Genomic DNA, 12670 nt, shown 5'->3' on the forward strand with positions numbered 1-12670 from the left:
AATTGCATAATTGTACTTAGGATAATTGAATTAGTGAGCCTAAGAATTCTTGTCTATGAGATTTAGTCGGAACTTGATTGTATAATACTTGTTTGAATAAATGCATGCTTAATTGGGATTGTGAAGGGAGAAATGTTTATCCATTGATAACAACTCTTAGTTTTAACCCTTGCTTAAATTAATAATTTTTTTTGAAAGATCAATTGAAATATTATTAATAACGAGGAATTAGATACAAAGATGGCATGAAGCCTTCATCACCTATATCTATACAACGATAACCACGTAAACTCGAAAAATGCAAATAGACCCGATATAATGTAGGAAAAACACCTTAGCTCTTAGGCATACTTATGTTTGGGACAAATTGTAAAAGACAAGCCGAGTTACACGTGAGTCACAGTACCGTAAACAATGATGACAAAGCAACTCCCGTCCATCTCACTTAGCCCAAGACATAGATAGGCCCGAGAGCATGGGTGGAAAAAAACCTACATTTAGCTTATTCCGTCTTTTGGATTCGGGTTGACATCAAATGAGGATGGGTTGGTCAACCATAAGTGCCAATCAAGCGTGATATTTTTGCCTCGACAATTAATCGATTCAAAATTTTTAGCTTGGATATCCGCGAAAATTTTTGGGATGATTAAAATGTTATTTCCGGTCACGTGTTTGTTTTGGTTTTTCCAAATAAAGTAGCAAGCCACCTAAACAACCGTTTGCCAAATAGAGGAGCCCATTTTGGTTTTTGTGTAGGACGAAAGGCCTTTTGAAAGGTCATTGAGGCGAGATACGTGAAGATTATCGAAGTTCCACCATTTGCGAATTTTTTCCCCAATGTCCGCCGCGGATTTGCAATTAATAAGAGAGTGTTGGGTTGTTTCTAAAGCATCGTCACAAACCGAGCATCGAGTTGTGTGAAGATCGATACCCTTATTGTCTAATTCGATTCTTACCGGGAGTTTGTTTTGTTTCGAACGCTGATATCGCTCAAATTATACATATTTTACATCGCGATATCAGTTCTTTATTGTTGTTTATTTGAGGAAATGTGAAGACTTTTGTGATTAATTGAGATAAAACGATGAATATAGCTCCAGAGGTCTTTGGGTTAATGTTTTGGTCATTTCTTGCTAAGTATTGGTTATAATTGAGCTTAAAGTATGTTTGGACGCGAGAAGTATTGGTCAAAATTGAGCTTAAAGTATGTTTGGACACGAGAAATTGAAGTTTTACTGAATCTGGAACTGATCCCGGCCACAACTAGAGGAATCCCGGCAGTAGTACATTGGCAGAACTTGACAGAAATCGAAAAGAGGTGATCACGGTCGAGATAGACTGATCGCGGTCGCGATGGTGATGATGGATCTCGGTCACGATGGCCGTGTCGTGGTCGCGATGTGGGCCCGTTCAGGTGACTTTTTGTGCAGCTATTTATAGTCGAGGTTTTTAACCCTAAGGGGTGTGCAGTTTTCCAGCTACGAATTGAAGGGTTCTTTGAAGATCTAAACCCTACCATTGAAGATTTGCTCATTCTTTACTTCTATTCAGTTAATCATAACGTTCGGTACTTGTTTCTATCATCAGTTTATCATTGTAATCATGAATACTCTTAGTTTTTATTGTTTATTCATTTCTTACTACTTTAATATGCTAGGCTAAATCAGTTTAGTGTTTGCTTGAATGTGAAACTATGAATATTTGATTGTTCTATCATTTGGATTTAATGTTTTGTGATTGAAATTGATTGTGTTTGATTAAAGATCCACTCGTATGCATGTTCTATGTTTTTAGTTCAATTACATAGATCGTTAATCATTTAATGTGAGTTAGATTGAGATGAAATTTGTGCTTCAACACTTAGGTGATTTAGACAATTAGAGAAGTGATTTCAAGTGATTATGTCATTGATTTAATTGGTAATTGAAAGGCTTGTGTACTGCATAAGAGTGTAATTATTGCAAGTGATTGTTATAATTAGGATTTTACGTGAGTTTAGTCCAAATCAAGTCTCATTTGTTTCTATCAAATATAGTTTAATCTCTTGAAGTGAGTTTATGTGAGTTACTAACTTTGATTGATTAGAACTTTGTGAGAAGTCATACAACTATATTTAAGACATAATAATTGGTAATAATCGCAAGAACAATCCATATTAATAGTGAATCATTTAAGTGGACATTGTTTTATCTAAATGGTTGATTCATTTTATTCACTTCACGTTAATTGCGTGAATTAAAATACAAACCAAACTTTTTTATTAAATCTCTAGAATAATTACTAGTTTAAGATCTCGATTAAACTACTCTATGTGGAACGAAGTGGTCAAATTACTTATAGATTACTGTATGATCGGGTTATAGTTGCCTGTAAGTGTGTGATAATTGTTAAGTTTTTAGCTAGTTATTTTAAGGTACGATTTCACGCAATCACACGCCAAATAGAAAATTCCAACTTTTTGTGGGATAAGAGGATTACGGATTGTCGGGTTGGGGATAGGTTTGTTTAACAATGATTTATCGGTTAACTCAGCAACTAAGTAGACGTAGAGAAAATGCCGTTGTGACTTAGCTTCCAAGTCCATTTGTCAACACTGTCATTCGTGTGATTATAATCTCGCAGGTCATTAAGCAGATTCCACAAAAAACAAGGGATGTTTTCTTCCCTTAACCCTGTCCGCAACACTGATGGATTTGTTGATTTTGAGCCTATGCAATCTAGGATACTTGACAATGAACGGAACGCTTCCACACCATTTATCTTCCCAAAAGCTAGTATCCGAACCTGAACCTACAACTTTGCAAAGGCATCAAGGGATGGATGTTTCTCGCTCTTCCTACATTGCTAGTACCGAAACTAGTGACGAACTTGCTTCAGTTAAGGCTCAACTTACAACTTTTAAAAGACAGATGGAGTCTATGACTAAAGAAATGTACGCGATAGAGGTTGGTTGTGAATTATGCCAGGGACCATATCTTATAAAATATTGTGATCAAGCATCAATGGAGGAACATGCTAATTATCTGGGTTATGTGAAAAAGGGTGATTTTGCGCTTAGTGAATTTCCCAGTGGAAGACAATTATTCAACCAAGTGGGTAATACGAGTGGCACTAATTATCAGAATGGTAATTAGGTTTATCAGGGTAATCAGAAGACATATCCATACAGGCCCCCTGGGTTTAATAACAGAAATCAGCAAGCTCAACCGAGAAATTTTCAGCAACCTATGCAACCATTTCAACAGCCAGAAAATAAGATGCCTCTGTTAGAAGAATTGTTAAGGGGTTTCATCATGAAAACTGACGAGAGTATTACTGCTTTGAGGCAAGATGGTGAATCTACAAAACAGCAAGTCAGAAGTCAGCAGGCCTCGATTCAGAATCTGGAACGAGATGTGGGACATATTGCTCAGTCTTTATAGGAGAGACCACCGGGTACTCTCCCATCTAACACGCAGTCCAATCCGAACAACAAAGGACCGATTAGAAATAAGCATGTGAATGACATAACCACCCGAAGTGGTTTTTTTATTAACGAGGAGACACTGAAGTCTCCTCTTATCGTTTCTCCTGTTGTTTCTCCTAATGTTTTATAGGTACCTACTAATGAGTAGTCTAAGAAGGATGAACCTAAGAACGAGGAGCCAAAAGTTCAAGAGCAAAAGAAAGATGATCCACTAGAAATCATAGCCAAGCCACCATTGAAGGTGTACAAAGCACCAATCACATATCCGAAAGCTCTAAAGAAAGATAAGATGGCGAATCAGTAAAAGAAATTCTTGGATATGATTAATCAAATCAGCATCAATATGCCATTGGCGGAAGTGATAAAAGGAATGCCCAACTACGGGAAGTTTTTAAAGGACCTGACCTCTTCGAAAGGTAAGTACCAAGAGGTGTCGGCCACATTCCTCAATGAGGCGTGTTCAACCATTTTGCAAAAGCCAAAGATGCCTTCAAAATTAGGAGACCCGGGTAGCTTTATTATTCCCCGTTTATTGGGTGATTCGGTAGTGTACGATGCACTAGCCGACTTGGGGGCAAGCGTTAATTTAATTCCTTACTCACTGTATTTAAAACTTGGCCTAGGAGACTTAAAACCGACTAGAATGGGAATCCGTTTGCCTAACCATTCTTTTGACACTCCTATAGGTATAGCCGAATACTTAATAGTAAGAGTTAGCCACCCTTGTCCAAACAAGGGACCATTAGTCTTTCCAGCCGATTTTGTAGTGATTGAAATGAAAGAGGACACTAAAGTACCAATCATTCTAGGTCGATCTTTTCTAAACACCGCTGATGCTATTATCCATGTTCAACAGAACCAACTTAGCATAGGTGTAAGTGACGAAAAAGTGATTTTCCATGTAGATAAGGCTATGAAACAACCCAAGTCTACTGATGTTACTTGTTTTAAACTTGATATGATAAACTTGTGTATTGAGAATGATGTGCAGGAATTTTTAGAAGATGCTGCTACAGGTGTTGTTTCTGTTGATAGTAGCAATGATCATGATGTAGATGCTGAAATTGAGAAAACGGTTCACTTTGAGAAATAGGAAGTTCCTAAACTTATGACAATTCTGGTCAAAGAACCAAAGTGTGAAAATAAGGGTAGCATTGACGAATGGCTTAATAACAATGTTACTTTTAGTCATGTAATGGGTCGCGATACTTCGGATTACGATGGGCGATTTGAAGATGCGCCTGATGATGCGGATTTCGAGGTCATTTCGGATGAGTTTTTTAGTGAATTTAATGAGGGGTTATCCTTAGAAGATAAAGCTAGTGGAAGACCGGAGATTCTTCGACAAGAAGCGGATCCGGGAGAGATCCTGTTCGAATTGAGTATTATAGGGATTTTACCTCATTTTGCCAATGAACACCGGGAACTTAAAGTAATAGCCGATTCCGGATCCTCCATTAATATCATGTCTTATGAGATGTATAGACGATTGTTCCATCACAATTGCACACTATGTTCTTTGAGAGAATCTAACTCGGTAATTACGCTCGGTAATAACACGGAATGTCAGGCAGATGGGTTGCTTAGTAACATGATGGTAAGTATCAAGGGAGTTTTTCTTGAAGTTCCGTTTACTATTTTTGACATGCCAACAGACAAAGAAGTTCCTTTATTGGTGAGACGTGGTTTCATTGCTACCCCGGGTGGTAAAATAGACTCGGGGTAGGAGCTATAACTTTTGAAGGAGGTAACGGCATTTTCAGGTTTTGTAATTCAGAAAATATGTGGTTTCGCATATATAGTTGAGAGGGAATTCAAGGATTATTATGAAAGTGATGAGGATGCAAGCAAAGTTATAACTATTCACATGAACGCGGTAAAAGAGGCACCGAAAGTAGAAAACGAATCGGATGTAGATGTTGAGGAAATTCGAGGTACGCTTGAAAAAATGTGGGGTAAGAAAAATACGGACAGGTTCATGAAAAACACAAAAACTTCGTTTGTTGGTGATGAAGGATGGACGATCGAAGAGGTTGAGTGCGTTAGGTCTACACCACAGTCTAAATTTAAGCCTCGTAGAAGACTTAGAGATCCGGGGAAATTTTCGGTCTTATATCGGTTCCGAAATAGAAAGATTTACTCGGCATTACTAGATTCAGGTGCGAGTGTTAATATGATGTCGGTTAAAATTGCAAAGTCATTGGGAATTCGGGAGTTGATCTGCACTAATACAAGCATCCGTTTTGGGAATCAAACCGTTGATAGCCCAATAGGAATCGCGATAAACGTCCTATTAATATTCACGGTGTTAACTTTGAAGAAGATTTCTTCATAATGGATTTTGCTCCGAAGGAGAAAACACCGATAGTGTTGGGCCGGGGTTCATGGCAACCGCAAGAATAACATTGGATTTCAACACGGGAACATTGATAATACGGGATAAAGAGGTAATGACTACTCTCAAAGACTGATTCGGGTATGGATTTGGCTTTATCAACTTTGAAGTCGAGGATCCCGACGATTGCTATGCATAGAAGAGGAGTCAAGTGCGACGACTCCGGAGTAAAACACCGCACAACCGTGTAAAGTTGTAAGTTTGTCTTTTATTTTATTGCATACATTTTAAAACAAGAAAACCATAAAAAGTATAAAACCTTTGGAAAAAAAGCTGGGTGTCAAATCGCAGCCGGGATACACCTAATCGCGACCGCGGTTAAGTGACAGAACATTGGTCATGAGAAAAAAGGGGCAATCGCGACCCCGATCACGTATATCGCGACCGTGATCCAGGTTTTTTAGAAAACTGGTACCAGGTACAGGCCTATCGCGACCGCGATCCAACCCATCACGACCGCGATGCAGCTCCAGCCCAAACTCGTTTTTTGCCTTTTATTTGTTGTTTTGTTTTCAAAAATACACACACACATACCCCCGCCGAATTTTTGAGCTTTCACACACAAACCCTAATCGATTTTTACTTCCAATCAACATCAAATCCATCTTTAATCATGCCTCCTAAGACTAAGGTGAAATGTCCCGTTCTTATTGATTAAAAACGTTCCATATTAATTGATTTCATTGCGAGGTTTTGACCTCTATATGAGACGTTTTTCAAAGACTGCATTCATTTTAAAACAAACCATAACCTTTATTTCATCAATAAAGGTTTAGAAAGCTTTACGTAGATTATCAAATAATGATAATCTAAAATATCCTGTTTACACACGACCATTACATAATGGTTTACAATACAAATATGTTACAACAAAATAAGTTTCTGGAATGCAGTTTTTACACAATATCATACAAGCATGGACTCCAAATCTCGTCCTTATTTAAGTATGCGACAGCGGAAGCTCTTAATAATCACCTGAGAATAAACATGCTTAAAACGTCAACAAAAATGTTGGTGAGTTATAGGTTTAACCTATATATATCAAATCATAATAATAGACCACAAGATTTCATATTTCAATACACATCCCATACATAGAGATAAAAATCATTCATATGGTGAACACCTGGTAATCGACATTAACAAGATGCATATATAAGAATATCCCCATCATTCCGGGACACCCTTCGGATATGATATAAATTTCGAAGTACTAAAGCATCCGGTACTTTGGATGGGGTTTGTTAGGCCCAATAGATCTATCTTTAGGATTCGCGTCAATTAGGGTGTCTGTTCCCTAATTCTTAGATTACCAGACTTAATAAAAAGGGGCATATTCGATTTCGATAATTCAACCATAGAATGTAGTTTCACGTACTTGTGTCTATTTTGTAAATCATTTATAAAATCTGCATGTATTCTCATCCCAAAAATATTAGATTTTAAAAGTGGGACTATAACTCACTTTCACATATTTTTACTTCGTCGGGAAGTAAGACTTGGCCACTGGTTGATTCACGGGCCTATAACAATATATACATATATATCAAAGTATGTTCAAAATATATTTACAACACTTTTAATATATTTTGATGTTTTAAGTTTATTAAGTCAGCTGTCCTCGTTAGTAACCTACAACTAGTTGTCCACAGTTAGATGTACAGAAATAAATCGATAAATATTATCTTGAATCAATCCACGACCCAGTGTATACGTATTTCAGTATTGATCACAACTCAAACTATATATATTTTGGAATCAACCTCAACCCTGTATAGCTAACTCCAACATTCACATATAGAGTGTCTATGGTTGTTCCGAAATATATATAGATGTGTCGACATGATAGGTTGAAACATTGTATACGTGTCTATGGTATCTCAAGATTACATAATATACAATACAAGTTGATTAAGTTATGGTTGGAATAGATTTGTTACCAATTTTCACGTAGCTAAAATGAGAAAAATTATCCAATCTTGTTTTACCCATAACTTCTTCATTTTAAATCCGTTTTGAGTGAATCAAATTGCTATGGTTTCATATTGAACTCTATTTTATGAATCTAAACAGAAAAAGTATAGGTTTATAGTTGGAAAAATAAGTTACAAGTCATTTTTGTAAAGGTAGTCATTTCAGTCGAAAGAACGACGTCTAGATGACCATTTTAGAAAACATACTTCCACTTTGAGTTTAACCATAATTTTTGGATATAGTTTCATGTTCATAATAAAAATAATTTTCTCAGAATAAAAACCTTTATATCAAAGTTTATCATAGTTTTTAATTAACTAACCCAAAACAGCCCGCGGTGTTACTACGACGGCGTAAATCCGGTTTTACGGTGTTTTTCGTGTTTCCAGGTTTTAAATCATTAAGTTAGTATATCATATAGATATAGAACATGTGTTTAGTTGATTTTAAAAGTCAAGTTAGAAGGATTAACTTTTGTTTGCGAACAAGTTTAGAATTAACTAAACTATGTTCTAGTGATTACAAGTTTAAACCTTCGAATAAGATAGCTTTATATATATGAATTGAATGATGTTATGAACACCATTACTACCTTAAGTTCCTTGGATAAACCTACTGGAAAAGAGAAAAATGGATCTAACTTCAACGGATCCTTGGATGGCTCGAAGTTCTTGAAGCAGAATCATGACACGAAAACAAGTTCAAGTAAGATCATCACTTGAAATAAGATTGTTATAGTTATAGAAATTGAACCAAAGTTTTAATATGATTATTACCTTGTATTAGAATGATAACCTACTGTAAGAAACAAAGATTTCTTGAGGTTGGATGATCACCTTACAAGATTGAAAGTGAGCTAGCAAACTTGAAAGTATTCTTGATTTTATGTAACTAGAACTTGTAGAATATATGAAGAACACTTAGAACTTGAAGATAGAACTTGAGAGAGATCAATTAGATGAAGAAAATTGAAGAATGAAAGTGTTTGTAGGTGTTTTTGGTCGTTGGTGTATGGATTAGATATAAAGGATATGTAATTTTGTTTTCATGTAAATAAGTCACGAATGATTACTCATATTTTTGTAATTTTATGAGATATTTCATGCTAGTTGCCAAATGATGGTTCCCACATGTGTTAGGTGACTCATATGGGCTGCTAATATCTGATCATTGGAGTGTATATACCAATAGTACATACATCTAAAAGCTGTGTATTGTACGAGTACGAATACGGGTGCATACGAGTAGAATTGTTGATGAAACTGAACGAGGATGTAATTGTAAGCATTTTTGATAAGTGTATTGAAGTCTTTCAAAAGTGTATAAATACATATTAAAACACTACATGTATATACATTTTAACTGAGTCGTTAAGTCATCGTTAGTCGTTACATGTAATTGTTGTTTTGAAACCTTTAGGTTAACGATCTTGTTAAATGTTGTTAACCCAATGTTTATAATATCAAATGAGATTTTAAATTATTATATTATCATGATATTATCATATATGAATATCTCTTAATATGATATATATACATTAAATGTCTTTACAAAGATAATCGTTACATATATGTCTCGTTTAAAAATCATTAAGTTAGTAGTCTTGTTTTTACATATGTAGTTCATTGTTAATATACTTAATGATATGTTTACTTATCATAGTATCATGTTAACTATATATATATATATATATATATATATATATATATATATATATATATATATATATATATATATATATATATATATATATATATATATATATATCCATATATATGTCATCATATAGTTTTTACAAGTTTTAACGTTCTTGAATCACCGGTCAACTTGGGTGGTCAATTGTCTATATGAAACATATTTCAATTAATCAAGTCTTAACAAGTTTGATTGCTTAACATGTTGGAAACATTTAATCATGTAAATATCAATCTCAATTAATATATATAAACATGGAAAAGTTCGGGTCACTACAGTACCTACCCGTTAAATAAATTTCGTCCCGAAATTTTAAGCTGTTGAAGGTGTTGACGAATCTTCTGGAAAAAGATGCGGGTATTTCTTCTTCATCTGATCTTCACGCTCCCAGGTGAACTCGGGTCCTCTACGAGCATTCTTTCGAACCTTAACAATTGGTATCTTGTTTTGCTTAAGTCTTTTAACCTCACGATCCATTATTTCGACGGGTTCTTCGATGAATTGAAGTTTTTCGTTGATTTGGATTTCATCTAACGGAATAGTGAGATCTTCTTTAGCAAAACATTTCTTCAAATTCGAGACGTGGAAAGTGTTATGTACAGCCGCGAGTTGTTGAGGTAACTCAAGTCGGTAAGCTACTGGTCCGACACAATTAATAATCTTGAATGGTCCAATATACCTTGGATTTAATTTCCCTCGTTTACCAAATCGAACAACGCCTTTCCAAGGTGCAACTTTAAGCATGACCATCTCTCCAATTTCAAATTCTATATCTTTTCTTTTAATGTCAGCGTAGCTCTTTTGTCGACTTTGGGCGGTTTTCAACCGTTTTTGAATTTGGATGATCTTCTCGGTAGTTTCTTGTATAATCTCCGGACCCGTAATCTGTCTATCCCCCACTTCACTCCAACAAATCGGAGACCTGCACTTTCTACCATAAAGTGCTTCAAACGGCACCATCTCAATGCTCGAATGGTAGCTGTTGTTGTAGGAAAATTCTGCTAACGGTAGATGTCGATCCCAACTGTTTTCGAAATCAATAACACATTCTCGTAGCATGTCTTCAAGCGTTTGTATCGTCCTTTCGCTCTGCCCATCAGTTTGTGGATGATAGGCAGTACTCATGTCTAGACGAGTTCCTAATGCTTGCTGTAATGTCTGCCAGAATCTTGAAATAAATCTACCATCCCTATCAGAGATAATAGAGATTGGTATTCCATGTCTGGAGACGACTTCCTTCAAATACAGTCGTGCTAACTTCTCCATCTTGTCATCTTCTCTTATTGGCAGGAAGTGTGCTGATTTAGTGAGACGATCAACTATTACCCAAATAGTATCAAAACCACTTGCAGTCCTTGGCAATTTAGTGATGAAATCCATGGTAATGTTTTCCCATTTCCATTCCGGGATTTCGGGTTGTTGAAGTAGACCTGATGGTTTCTGATGCTCAGCTTTGACCTTAGAACACGTCAAACATTCTCCTACGTATTTTGCAACATCGACTTTCATACCCGGCCACCAAAAATGTTTCTTGAGATCCTTGTACATCTTCCCCGTTCCAGGATGTATTGAGTATCTGGTTTTATGAGCTTCTCTAAGTACCATTTCTCTCATATCTCCAAATTTTGGTACCCAAATCCTTTCAGCGCTATACTGGGTTCCGTCTTCCCGAATATTAAGATGCTTCTCCGATCCTTTTGGTATTTCATCCTTTAAATTTTCCTCTTTTAAAACTCCTTGTTGCGCCTCCTTTATTTGAGTAGTAAGGTTATTATAAATCATTATATTCATAGATTTTACTCGAATGGGTTCTCTGTCCTTTCTGCTCAAGGCGTCGGCTACCACATTTGCCTTCCCCGGGTGGTAACGAATCTCAAAGTCGTAATCATTCAACAATTCAATCCACCTACGCTGCCTCATATTCAGTTGTTTCTGATTAAATATGTGTTGAAGACTTTTGTGGTCGGTATATATAATACTTTTGACCCCATATAAGTAGTGCCTCCAAGTCTTTAATGCAAAAACAACCGCGCCTAATTCCAAATCATGCGTCGTATAATTTTGTTCGTGAATCTTCAATTGTCTAGACGCATAAGCAATCACCTTCGTTCGTTGCATTAATACACAACCGAGACCTTGCTTTGATGCGTCACAATAAATCACAAAATCATCATTCCCTTCAGGCAATGACAATATAGGTGCCGTAGTTAGCTTTTTCTTCAATAACTGAAACGCTTTCTCTTGTTCATCATTCCATTCAAATTTCTTCCCTTTATGCGTTAATGCAGTCAAGGGTTTTGCTATTCTGGAAAAGTCTTGGATGAACCTTCTGTAGTAACCAGCTAGTCCTAAAAACTGGCGTATGTGTTTCGGAGTTTTCGGGGTTTCCCACTTTTCAACAGTTTCTATCTTTGCCGGATCCACCTTAATACCTTCTTTGTTCACTATGTGACCGAGGAATTGAACTTCTTCCAACCAAAATGCACACTTTGAAAACTTAGCGTACAATTCTTCCTTCCTCAATACTTCTAACACCTTTCTCAAATGTTCACCATGTTCTTGGTCATTCTTTGAGTAAATAAGTATGTCATCAATGAAAACAATGACAAACTTGTCAAGGTATGGTCCACACACTCGGTTCATAAGGTCCATGAACACAGCTGGTGCATTAGTTAAACCAAATGGCATGACCATAAACTCGTAATGACCGTAACGTGTTCTGAAAGCAGTCTTTGGAATATCATCTTCTTTCACCCGCATTTGATGATACCCGGAACGTAAGTCAATCTTTGAATAAACTGACGAGCCTTGTAGTTGATCAAATAAGTCGTCGATTCTCGGTTGTGGGTAGCGGTTCTTGATGGTAAGTTTGTTCAACTCTCGGTAGTCGATACACAACCTGAATGTACCATCTTTCTTCTTGACAAACAAAACAGGAGCTCCCCACGGTGATGTGCTTGGTCGAATGAAACCACGCTCTAAAAGTTCTTGTAATTGGCTTTGCAGTTCTTTCATCTCATTGGGTGCAAGTCTGTAAGGAGCATGAGCTATTGGTGCAGCTCCTGGTACAAGATCAATTTGAAATTCAACGGATCGATGTGGGGGTAATCCCGGTAATTCTTTCGGAAATACATCGGGAA

General features: G+C 36.4%; 1 protein-coding gene across 1 annotated transcript; it reads left to right on the forward strand.

Annotated features, from left to right (window-relative positions):
* Positions 1-3809: 3809 nt before the first annotated feature.
* LOC139842081 (uncharacterized) lies at positions 3810-4559 on the forward strand. Its single transcript, XM_071832257.1, has one exon. The coding sequence runs from the start codon at positions 3810-3812 to the stop codon at positions 4557-4559; it is 750 nt and encodes a 249-aa protein (XP_071688358.1).
* The last annotated feature ends 8111 nt before the right edge of the window (positions 4560-12670 follow it).

The sequence above is a fragment of the Rutidosis leptorrhynchoides genome, chromosome 4 (assembly GCF_046630445.1).
Source record: "Rutidosis leptorrhynchoides isolate AG116_Rl617_1_P2 chromosome 4, CSIRO_AGI_Rlap_v1, whole genome shotgun sequence".
Classification (NCBI taxonomy): Eukaryota; Viridiplantae; Streptophyta; class Magnoliopsida; order Asterales; family Asteraceae; genus Rutidosis; species Rutidosis leptorrhynchoides.

What these genes read in the sequence shown, in the direction of transcription:
- LOC139842081 (XM_071832257.1), top strand. Translation starts at nt 3,810, where the DNA reads ATGCCATTGGCGGAAGTGATAAAAGGAATGCCCAACTACGGGAAGTTT.